This window comes from Mustela erminea, chromosome 1, assembly GCF_009829155.1.
Source record: "Mustela erminea isolate mMusErm1 chromosome 1, mMusErm1.Pri, whole genome shotgun sequence".
NCBI lineage: Eukaryota > Metazoa > Chordata > Mammalia > Carnivora > Mustelidae > Mustela > Mustela erminea.
In genome coordinates, this window is record NC_045614.1 from 106,274,667 (window position 1) to 106,287,108 (window position 12,442).

General features: G+C 45.3%; 1 protein-coding gene across 1 annotated transcript in view; it reads left to right on the plus strand.

Annotated features, from left to right (window-relative positions):
- Nucleotides 1–4,085: 4,085 nt before the first annotated feature.
- MB21D2 (Mab-21 domain containing 2) overlaps nt 4,086–12,442 on the plus strand; it is a 112,039-nt gene continuing 103,682 nt past the window's right edge. The window contains exon 1 of the mRNA XM_032337756.1: nt 4,086–4,804. Coding sequence (XP_032193647.1) covers nt 4,594–4,804 — 211 coding nt within the window. The 5' untranslated portion in view covers nt 4,086–4,593. The remainder of the gene's footprint in view (nt 4,805–12,442) is intronic.

A 12,442-nucleotide genomic window follows, 5' to 3' on the forward strand; every position in this document is an offset into this window, starting at 1 on the left:
CAGTCTCACCAGAGATAAAATTTCCCCAGCAGGGTTGTGTGCCTCTCAACAACTTTGTGAGATGCCCAGGAGATTCAGCTCAGCTCATCCTGAATCTGGGCAAAAGCAGTTCCAAATGTCAACAATTCCTGGTTGACAGAGATTTAACTTTAAAGAGCAAGGAGTTCGTTTTGCCCAGGGGTCAGTCTCCTCTTCTTGTTTTATTAATTTTGGTCAAATTTTAGGGGATTTTCCATGCCCCCTCTGGTGGCCTGGAAATATATTAAATGTTTATTAAATTCAAAGTTCATTTGAGAAATAGAAACCCCAACATCTCTACTCTTTGGGCAGGTCTGCTTTCCCTTTCTGTGCCCTAGTTCTCTTACCTGCAAAACGGAGATGGTGGTTGGGATTTCTCCCCAAGTCCCTCCACCGTCAACATTCTGCATGTCTGTGATATTTGCCTCACTTCCTGCTGCCTACAGTTTCAAATCTAAGAAGCTTGGGCCACTTCCATGTGTTAGACTTTTAATGAAAATCCAACCACCCTAGAAGGCCAGATCTTGTAGCCTGGGCTGCTATTTAAATCTCTGTGAGACCAGAGCAACTTTGTTTAAAATTATATTTTGTTAATCCATCATGTGGATGTGGAGCTTGCTATTTTTAATACATGCTCTGAACAGCCCAGTTATTCAGGGCTGAGAGTTTGCCACAGAACTTAAGAGCTGAATTTAAAAGCAAACAGCCCCAGAGAAGCAATAAGAACACGGCTTTCACAAGCTAATAAAACTCTGGAGTGGGAAAGTAGAGGGGCAAGTTTTACCTCTAAGTGGGACAGCAGCGTGGCAAGGCAGTGAGTTTCTTTGCTCAGTTTGATGCTGGAAGAATGACCCTCCTTAGTGCTTGTTTAGACGGCAGACTCCATTGACCTTTCCTGGGTCATTTGTCAACACTCTGGAATGTGCACTTTTGTTACAGAACTGGGACATTCTTTAATATCTTCTCAAAATTTCTCTATCTCTCCCTCTCTCACTTCACTTTCCCCTCTATTTCCGTTCCTTCTTTTAGGGAAGGGAACATACATGGCATGGGGGGCGCGGAGTGAGGCATGAAAATAGAAGCATTTAATGAAATTCAAGCAGAAATACCTATATTTATAACAACTCTTCAGTGATTGTTGGGAAACCATAGAAAGCTACACTGAGACATGAAACTGTAGCAAAAATTACCTAAATGCTGATTTCCCAGACTTTGAGAGATATTAATTTGTCATTCATTCATTTATTTATTCATTCAAACATATTAATTAAGGTCATATGATGGACCAGGAACTGTATTAAATGCCGTGTTTACACTTTAAACTGTATTAAATGCAGTGTTTACAGTGTTTACAAAGCTTGCCCTTGAAGAGCTCATGAGTTTATTGGGGCCCAGAGATTAAAAATCCTCCCAAGAGGCCGCCTGGGTGGCTTGGTGGGTTAAAGCCTCTGCCTTTGGCTCAGGTCATGATCCCAGGGTCCTGGGATCCAGCTCCACATTGGGCTCTCTGCTCAGCGGGAGGCCTGCTTCCTCCATTCTCTCTGCCTGCCTCTAAGCCTACTTGTGATCTCTCTGTCTGTCAAATAAATAAATAAATAATCTTAAAAAAAAAAATCCTCCCAAGAGCCCAATTCAGGAAATTATGAATCTTTTTTTTTTTTTAAAGATTTTATTTATTTATTTGTCAGAGAGGGAGTGAGCGAGAGCGAGCATAGGCAGACAGAGTGGAAGGCAGAGTCAGAGGGAGAAGCAGGCTCCCTGCGGAGGGCAAGGAGCCCGATGTGAGACTCGATCCCAGGACGCCGGGATCATGACCTGAGCCGAAGGCAGCTGCTTAACCAACTGAGCCACCCAGGCGTCCCGGAAATTATGAATCTTGATCCTCTTTCTTATTTTGCCAACTCGACAAGAGATATTTATACCATGTTATCAGAGTTCTATAAGATCATATAAAAGGTATTCATTTTCTCTTCAGGACATCCTCTAAACATATAGGCTCATTAAAGGTCAGTGATTCATAGAATTCTGATCTGGCTCATGTAAAATAGAACAGACAGTGCTGAAGAACTGAGAGACCAATTATTGACTCACTCATTCAAAACACCCAAGGCCCAGGGCTAAGACTCAGAGCAATTTCTGCTAGCAACCTGTTTTCTCTCTGTGAATAGAAGTATCAGAAGAAAAGAAACAAGAAAAGAGCAATGCCTTGTTTATGCTTTTGGAAATGAATGAAAAACAAGTGTCTTGACTTTTTGCCGGGATTATTTCAAACTGTTGCTATGTAGGTTGGAGGTTTTTACTTGCATGGGTGCACTAGGATCTTTCCTATCTATGGAATGACTGACTGTACCACAGTCAGCTGACTCACAGATGCCTACCATTGATCATGAGAGAAACACTGACAGATGGGAGCGGATCGATTTGTGCTGGAGATCCAATCACTCGCACAGTTTATACCACTGCCCAGGTAATGGTAATAACCGTCTCAGATGAGAAGTCAGTCAGGGCAGCATAGCAGACCTGCAAAAGCCAGCATTTATCTGGGCATGCATCCTTTTTAATATGCATTGCACCCAATATGAGTGGGTGAGCTTGTTTCAAGGAGAAGGAAACCAAAGGAAATTAACTGGTTCTGTCAAAGTTCTTCATTCATTACTTGAATCAAGAAACTTTGAGGACCTTCCCACAGGGCTAAATGCCATTGGAAACATGAAGATGGATATGATGTAATTCTTATCCTAAAGAATCTCATAGTTTGAAATGTGCATTAACAGTGATAAAGCAAGGTCAAAATTCATCAGTGTCATCTGAAAGTTCTGAAAGGGTGCAGTGGAGGTCCTAAGGAGGGGACTTTGCCACCGGGTTGGGGAGGGGTCGGGGAAGGCTTTGGGGTGGGGGGCGGCAGGTATGGAATTGGCTTTGGTGTAAGGTTGAGAAGAGAGTAAGGAGGGGAGAGAAATTCCAAGGTAATGTCAGTGGCCAGATCTGTGTTTTGTAAACATCACTCCCGGCAACAACATGGAGAACAGGTTGGAGAAGGGAAAGAATTAATTTTATAACAACAGTAATAGCAGCTAGCATTTAATTAATTGCTTATTGTGTCAGAAATTGACCCACTTTATTTTACCTAATCATTAAACAATTTCTGAGATAGGAATTACCATCTCCATTTTATGGGGAAGGGCATAGCAGAACCTGGACTAACAAAACAGTTTGTATTCTTGGCAGTGAGAACTCGTGAGAAAATGAAAAAGCTCCTATCTGAATAGGGGACTGTGGAATAGAGAAGAGATGGATTTTAGAGAATTAGGAAGATAACTAGTTTCTGAGAAGCAACACGCCTTCTAAATGTTTGCCTCAGAAACATCATAAACACGAAAAACATCTGTAAGATCCTATTCTAAAAGGACCATGACTCAGATGGAAACTACCGGGTCAAATAAGTATAACTCCATTGCAAGAAATCCTTTATCTTATTCCTGTCCATCCACCCAGATTCTGGCACTCTGCCTGGCAGATGGTGGGTGCTCAAATGGGATTTGGCGAATGAGAGAATTCTCATCTGGACATTCAACATTCATTGTGAACCTGGGGCAATTCATTCTGTTCCCGCATACCCCTCAACCACACTTCAGTTTTTCTAAAGAGCAGGCTGTGCCTCATTAACTCATTATATGTTAAGTTGAACAAGGTGTTATCCAGGAAAATTCATTACCTAGGGCAAAGATAGGGATATTGTAGTGCTTAATGGGAGTATCTATATGGCACGTGGTGGGCACTATTTTTGATATGCTTAATTCTATCATGTTTGGCAATCTATGCAGAAAAGGTCAGAAGATTGGTTTCATATTTCTTAAGGCAGGTTCCTTCACCATCTGAGGCACTGGGAGTTTTTGAGATGGAAACGCTCCCCGTAGAGATGCCCTCGCTCAGAACACCGCCCTTAAAATCAGACAGAGAAAGACTCCCGTCTCCTTGAATGAGCTTGGCAAGCCCTGCCCCCAAAGGGGGTGGAGGTTGAGAAAGAATACGTCCACAACTCGCCCGTCTGCCCGAGTACAGATTGGCAAGTGGCATAGGCGCGCAGACCTCTGTCATTTATTTATTTTTCTTTCCACTGGGTGCGCTGTCCCTTTAAATGGGGACGCTGGTGCTGGCTCCGTAACCGCGGAGCCGGCAGCTTGTTGATTTCAGAGCTGGTGAATTTCACATTGTTTCCACTTCACTTTCCTCGCTCGGAGGGAGGCTCCGGTAGGCTCCACGACCGCTGTCGCCGCGGCCGGCTAGGGCCAGGGGAGGACAGGGACCTGCAGCATCCAGGCCGGTGTGGGGCCGCAGGGAAGGGTGTCGGGGCCACACACGCACCCTCGCTGCAGTCAGCTGCTGCCGAAGCCGGGACGCCCGGGGCGCACCGAGCCGGGACCGCCCGCCTAGACGCCCGCCCGCCTGCCAGCCCGCCCACGGGCCGGGGCCGCAGCCAGGGAGCCGGCTAGGGGAGGAGGCCCGGGGGGGGCGGGGTGGGGGGCGGGGGTGGGTGCCGCCGCCGCCGCGGAGCTGCTACTCGGCGCGTTTTGCATGAAGATGGCGGCTCCCACCGCCAGCAAGGCAGCCTCCCTGGGCTGTAACAACAAGCCAGCGTTCCCGGAGCTGGATTTCAGGTCAGGAGCTCGGGTGGAGGAATTGAACAAACTCATCCAAGAATTCACGAAGCACGACCAGCGGGAATACGACGACCAGAGAGCGCTGGAGATTCACACAGCCAAGGATTTCATCTTTTCCATGCTGGGTAAGAAGGAAAAAGGGGGAGGTGTGTGTGTGTGTGTGTGTGTGTGTGTGTGTGTGTGTGTGTGTGTGTGATGGGAAGCGGGGTAGAGAACCCATTCCCCCTTCTCGTGCTCTCTTTCCTTCTTGGTTTCCTTCCCGGAGCCGGGTGCCTGTGGTAGAACCCATCCCTGGTCCGCCTCCCCTTCTTTCTCCGCCGCAAGCGGAGCTCCCTTCTTTAGTATACTTTGCGCCGGGTCCTTTTACCCCCGTTCGCTGGCTCTTTTGTTAATTTCTCACCGGCCGGGGGGCTTGTAAACTGCTGAAGTGTTCGTGGCGAAACATCTCACTGTCGGAGGGAAGCCCCTGGAAGCGGCGCGGTTCAGGTGAGACCCCGAGGCGCCTTTCGATGCAGGGGTTTGGCTGCGGAGGTTCGGACCTGCGCCTTCCGATGAGCTCCGAGTGTCGGGTCCCGTCCGGAGCTTGGGGCGCGGAGACAGTTCGGGGCTCTGGCTCCGCGCCCGAGCGACAAGTTGCTTCTCTAGTCTTGCGGCGCGGCGCTGTCATGCCAAGCCCCCGGTGACCAAACTTGTTGGGTGTTCCCTAGTAACCCGCTCGAGTAGGCTGGGCGCCCGGAGTTCGTGCAACTTTGATTTGCAAATCGACTTCCCTTTGAAGCGCTCGGAAGCTTTTCCTGTGCTTTTCCAGGGCTCTCGCTGAGCTCGGAATTTCTGATTCCCAGCTCGAAAATGACCAGCCTGAGAGCTCGGACCCCAAGAAGCGCCGAGCTCCTCCTCTTTGTGTATTGTCCATGCGCCGGCCGGGGGAGGCGCCCTGAGTTTCGAATCCCGGAGACGCCGGGGGGGATAGAATAACGGCGCCACTCCCACCCCCGAGCCCGGCACCTACAGGTCCTGCAACAGATTGTCGGATGGTGTGTAAAGGGAAATAATTAAGCAGACCTGGAGCCCACCCCCTCCGCAAGTGTCTGTCCTTCGAATGATTGCTACTGGGGTGTAGAAGGAGTGTCCGCTGCTGGGAGCCTCCCTCCCACGTAGCTTGCGGCTCCACTAGTGCAACCCTGGGGGCATGCAGTACGTGGCCTGACCGTTAACGTTGCTCAGAACTGAGATTCGAGTGTGGAGCTGTCCTAACACGCGGCTCTGTGCCCTCTACAAATCCATCCTCAGCCAGTTTTCCAGGTCGTGGAAAATTTTTTTGAAAAAGGGCTTTGACCCCAGAGGAAGACAGAATTTTTTTGCTTTCATGCTACAGTTTACTTGGATTACAGCCGGCTGTTGGTCGTTGCTCGTTCTGCCGTTAGGCTACCTTCTTTCCTCTGGGTTTTCTTCCTCCCCGAAGCCCTAGTCCAAGTCGCGGGTTTTACAGATTGAACGTTTGGGGGCCGGTAATAGTAATGCTTTGGGAAGTTGGAAAAAGTATGTGAAAACTTGGGGCTGGATTTTACCTTTTGCTCCACACTGCCCAAGTTGTCCTAAATTCTGTATGGGGTTGAAAAGCTCTCTTCTGAGCTACTCTGCCATTCAACCGTCTGTATGAATTAAATGTTTTGTTGTTGTTGTTTAAACAACTCCCAAACCTGGTGGGAGTGAGCTTACAGATCTGAAAACCGGTACAGTGATTGGCAGAAGGGTGGGGATACGCAGAGAAGGCTCAGGGCAGTGATTTCAGTTGCTTAATCATGGCCTTCCTCTTTGACATAAATAATGGAAGTCTGCCATTGTGTTGTTACAGCCCCCTGCATCAGGTCTGGTGTCTTCTGCTCTAGGTGGTTTTCTAGAGAAAGGTTCTGGGTCACCATCACACAGGATAATCATGCAACAGAAAATGGGAGGGGAGGGGAGGAGGAGTAAGTTTAGATACCCAGCTCATTAGGAACTTCTATGCTAACCCCATGACTGAGACACTGATTGAGCCAAACCTTCACCCACATATGAAGGGTGAATTATTCCAGGGTGCTTAATGTATACCTGCGTTTGATGTCACCAGAGGTATTATGTTGACAGGTAAGCTAAATTACCTTCTATCCCTTTTTATCCAGTTGACCTTGTGAGAGAAGGCTTTCTTGTCCCCCTGGGAATTTGATATTTCCACCTGCAGGAGAGAAAATTCAGGAGAGTGTCATTTAAGCCTTTTGCCCCTCTGGACACTAGAAGGCAGATGGCAAAATGGGCTTTGCCTGTGTGTGGTGCTGCATTCATTAGTGAGTTCCCTGCCTTCCTTTAATGAGGTGCTGGCTGCTCTAGACAAGTGAAGGTTTGGCGACAGCTAGGGTCCCCGTGTGGATTTACTTTTTCTAAAGCGGATTTTCGCTTGGCTTAAAAAACAAAATCTCTTTTTGTGCACTTTGTTTCACTTGCCACAGCCTTGAGTCTTTCATGAATATGCAAATGAGGTGTCTTAATGACCCTCAGCTTGTTAAGGTGTCACTGGGGTGGCACCAGGCCCTCATTTCTGGGAGGTTTTTGGGGGGCAGGGAGGCACAACTCATCTTGGCTTTGTTCTTCCTCTGTCTGAGCTGTGTGTACCTGAGGACTGTCTGCAGCTTAAAAACATTATCCCCTCGCATGGAGTGAAATGGTAGAGGCATTTGGTGGAAGCCCTTTAATGGAGCTGTGGAGAACGCTACCTCTGTTTTCAGGCGGCTGGGGTGGTGGGGAGCAGCTATTTTCTCTGTATAAAATTGTTAGTCTGGACCAAAGGCTTGTTCTCAGGCCTTTTTTTGTAGGGTCTACTTTGGAAGCAACTTTGTGCAGAAGAGTATAAATTGATGGTAGACAGTTGTCATCACCAGTGACCTGTCAGCCCCAAGAAAGTCCATTGTTCTATCAAAGCAGAGTTCTGGATAGGCTGTGGGTTGGTCTGAGGCTGTCGGTGGTCACTGTGATCTGTCCTGACGTTCTGTGTTTGTACAGATATTCTGATTCCTTTGAGGCGGATGTTGGCTGGAAACATCTAGACTCACTCTTTATTTCTCTATACCTTGGTCTTTTAGGAGACTGATTGCTGTTATTATCTAGTTAATATTTGAGAGCCCAGATTGTGTGAGAGGCTGGCAGTGCATAATAAACACCATTTATCAAAATTCAGGGAAATTGCCAGAGTTCATTAATGTTTTAATAATATTTGGTATTTGCATAATGTCTCTGCCAGCTCTTTTGTTATCTTCATTCCCTTGCGAGGTTAGAGGGAGCCTGGTTGTGTCCCCATTGGACAGATGCACAACAGGAGCTAGGCAGAAACTAGAAGCCAGGGAGGAGACAAGCAGTCACTTATCCTATAGTCCAAATGGTAGATACCATGGCATAGTTATTAGGACAGCTCTTATTTATGATTGCCTTCTTAGTGCCAAGAACTTTGCATGGTCTTAGAAGTAGGTATTACTTTCCCATTAAACAGATGAGGATATTGAAATTTCCTGGGGTTAAGGCCCTCCCAGGGTCTCAGGGCTAATAAAATACAGATGTTGCTCAAACTCACAATACCCTGCCTCTCAGGCATGTTCCTCCTCTTCTACTTGAGAAACTATTAAGAATAAATGCATTACATCCAAGGACGGGCTTTGGTTAAAAAAAAAAAAAAAAAATGCTACCTCTTCTTTCAGGATTTTGTCTCTGATTTCAGCGATCACTGTTAGAGTGATCCAGGCAGCATCTGAGCTGATTTCTGGAACAACCCGAGTTCAAGTATTTTATTCCATAATAAAAGCACTTGTTTGAATTTCTAGTTGAGAAAATGGTCATTCTAATAAAATGTGGAAATCTGTGGTTCTAGTCCTAGTCTGCTGCTTTGCCAGTTGTGTGATCCTAGTTTTTTCATCTATTAAACATGGGTAGCTTTGTAAACTGAAAAGGAATGTATACATGATTTTATTATTTATTTAAAGAAATGGGCATTATTAGAAAATCTAGTGAATTTAGGCTGGGATTACTTTTGTAGGTTGGTTTCAGAAAGAACTGGGGAGTACCACTAGAGGCAGCCTAAGAGAATATGGGCTCCGGCCCTGGAAGTCATGGCTAATTCTACCTTGCACTGCCCTTTGTTAACCTCCTACCGTGCTCTGGCCATTGTGCTAACCACTTTGCATAAATCCATCAGTGTTTGTCATTTTCTTCCAAAAATTTGTGCAGATAAGTATTCCCATGCCTCTGCATTCAACAAATATTTACTGAATGTTGTACTGGTGGCCGAACAAGATGCAGGGTCCCAAGGACAGCATAGTGAGCAGAAACTTGGAGAAATTCATATAGGCCCTTGGAGACCCTTCCCTCTTCTCCTTTGCCTACAACTTCCCTGAAAGCAGTTTGCTGGCTTCTGTGTCCATTTAGGTCCATAAATACATCTTAGCCATCTCCAAATCCTAGAGTGGGGTGCTTCTGAGAGTTGCTAGACCTACCATATTTTTAGGCACTTTCTGTGTCTTCCGAGTAGACTGTTTTGAGGCCCGGCCTTTCTCTTGTTTGAATGCCATTTTTCTCTTAATGAATTTATCCAGCAGTATTTATTGAGGGAATTTATTTTGTCATTGCCTCGTGGGCCTCCAAGTCTTGGTAAGCCCCTTAGAGTTCTAGTCACTAATGTGCTGTATCTGAATAACAGGCAAGAACATATTTGAAGTGTACTCCAGTATTATGCATCTAGGGCAGGGAGAGCCCTCTGGATATTTATTTTTGCTGCTCGTTCAGTTGGTCTCAATACTTCCTTGGTGGTTCTGGGCATTGTTGACCTTCGCCCTTGACAGAAGAATCCTAGAACTGTTGATTCTGGGTCTTCCCACAATGCCTTGTTCTGTTGCCCATCGGATAATGCATTGCTCATGATTAGACTGGGCCCCCTTTTGCTTACATAGAAACATTAGATTCTCTCTTGTCAAGCTGAGAACTTGTCATTGAATATTAGCTCTTTAGACTCTCCTGCAGCTCTTTTTTTGTTTGTTTTTAATCAATTTGGAATCTCTGATCCCCTTTCAGACCTATTGAATCCGAATTCTGGGAGCTCCCCAAACTGTCTGATCAGCAGTCTGATATCCTGTCCTGTGTTAGGCCTGATGCCGTGCATTTCCCATCCAACAGAACTGCTCCTTTTCGCAACGAATATGATTCCAGTTGACATGGAGCCTAGGACCAGGCTGCTGAGCCGAATGAGCAGACATGCCTCCTAGTTCTTGGAAACAGAGTCCTTCCACCTGGGACAGAGGCAGGGAGGCATGGCGACTGCACCAGAGGTTGTTGTAGGTCTTTACAACATTGTATCATTTAATTGTCACTATAACCCTTGGAAAAAGAATTACAGGGCAGAACTCAGGAACTTCCCAAGTGTACCAGCAGGGAAGTTGCAGAGCTAGGACTTAACCAGGGTCAGGCTGATGAAACCGTTGCTTTTGACAAAGACACTCCTCTGCTGTCAGGAGTGGAAGGAGCCCTGGATTCCGGCCCCCACTGTTCGTGTTATTTGCTGTGTGACTTTGGGCAGGTCACTTAGATTCTGAGCCTCAATTTCTGAATATGTAAGTTGGGGTGAATAATTATAGCCATCTCATGTGTTCGGGTGCATTAAGTTCTAAATCTGAAAATCTCTGTGCGGGACAAACGAAGGACATGTCTGAGTTCTAGTACCAGCTCTGTTTTGTACTGTGTGGGATGTGCGTTGCCCAGAATAAGTCTCCTAGCCTCTTTGGGACTTCTTTTTGCCCATTTTCCAATTATAGAAAATACAAAGAATAAAGCAAAATCATTCCCCCATTCGAATCACTATTAATATTTTGACATGCATTTTTCTCCCTAGACATCTGTGTTTATACACACACGTAAACCCACTCATACTTACGTGCACACAGTTTTACATCATATGGATGCATGATTTCTCTTGGTAAATTTATCGATATGCTGTCATCTCCCACGCTTTAGAAAAAGGAGTTCTAATCTAAAACAAATGTTCTCCTAGCTTCTTTCATTCATTTCTTATTCCAAAAGAAGATACTGTTCCAGAACTTAGAGCACATAATCTGATTTAATAATCGATTTAATAATCTGATTTAATAATTGTTGAACCTTGACACTGTTGATTCCTGAGGGTTTTATCCGCCTTCCAGGGCCATCTCCTAGCTGTATCTTTGCATGCTCTGGACTGTTACAGAATTTACCCATGTCCCATTTCCTTCCTTTGCTCTGACTGTTTTCTCTATGAGAACTTCTTAACCTAGGTCTATGGCAGTAATAACATGGACTGTGTAAACTTGAATGGGAAAAATGACAGCTTTATTTTTATTAATCCCTAACTGAAATATAGTACTTTCCTTCCATTATAAAAGGAGGTACTAAGTCATAGGAGTATTAGCAGTACCTATCTTTTTTCCGTTTCTTGCTAGAAATCAGATATTTTCAGTTTACATTATAATTCTTGCCAGTATCTCAAAAAGTTGTTTATTGCTGCTGTAAAATGATGGTGACTTGCTGCAAAATTTCATGTAATGCGGTAGTAAAGAATCACTTGTATTCTGTCACAAATGTACTTTTTAAATGTGTGTTTTTGCTTTAATATTGATTTGCTTTAAAGTCCTGTGTACTTTTATCATTTTCATCTAAATATACTGTTCTTTTTGCAGAAGCCCATAGGCCTCACCAGCCTGTCAAGATAAACTCTGTCACAGAGACATTTTAGCTGCTAAGCAATGACGCCTTACCTCTGGTTCCTTTGCCTTTTTCAGCTCCAATTCCAAGGCCACTCGACTCATGAAGTTTTCCTATAACTCTCCAAGGAGAAAAAAAATTTACCTTGCTTCTGTGTTCTTCTAACACCTGCCATCTCCCCCTTTTATAGCCCTTAGCACATTCTTCCCCGGGCTAGGTTAAAGAATCTAAGGCTTATTTATCTTTCCAGCACTCAGTGGGGTACACAGTTGGTGCTCACAGAGTGTTAAGTTCTTTGATTCACTCTGAAAGAGCCTTTCTATCTGAAGCTTCTTATTTCAGCCTCAATTTCAGGAGTGAGCACTTTCTGACATTGTCTCTAAGAATTTTCCCTTCTGGAAAGCCATGCTAGCATAATGGTCTTCTCTGGAGTCAAGAAAATCTTGATCCAGTCTTTTTATTTGTTAGTTTTTTCTCCCTTCCAGGAATAATAACCTTAAGGCTTATCATAGGGCTATTTAAGATATGTGCCAACTGATTACTGTAACTTTTTTTTTTTTAAGATTTTATTTATTTGACAGAGAGAGAGATCACAAGTAGGCAGAGAGGCAGGCAGATAGGGGGAAGCAGGCTCCCTGCCGAGCAGAGACCCCAATGCAGGGGTTCAATCCCAGGACCCTGAGATCATGACCTGAGCAGAAAGCAGAACCTTAACCCACTGAGCCACCCAGATTGCTGTAGCTTTTTGACCAAGAACAGCAAACAGTGAGTTGTGGGAATATCCCCTTTCCTGTAGATCCTGACTTTTCCTCCATAGCCAGTGGGGGTCCCCGTGGAACTCCTGCATGGAAGTTCCACCTTTGGGGCTTCATGAAGTGCAGAGAGGGCATAAATCATCTTTCCCATGAAGGCTTTTTATAGGCTTATCAGGCAACTTCCAAGTTTCCAGATGCCTACTCTGAAATTGAATTCCAACAATTCTTTATTATAGACCACTGTTCCTCGCCATCAGT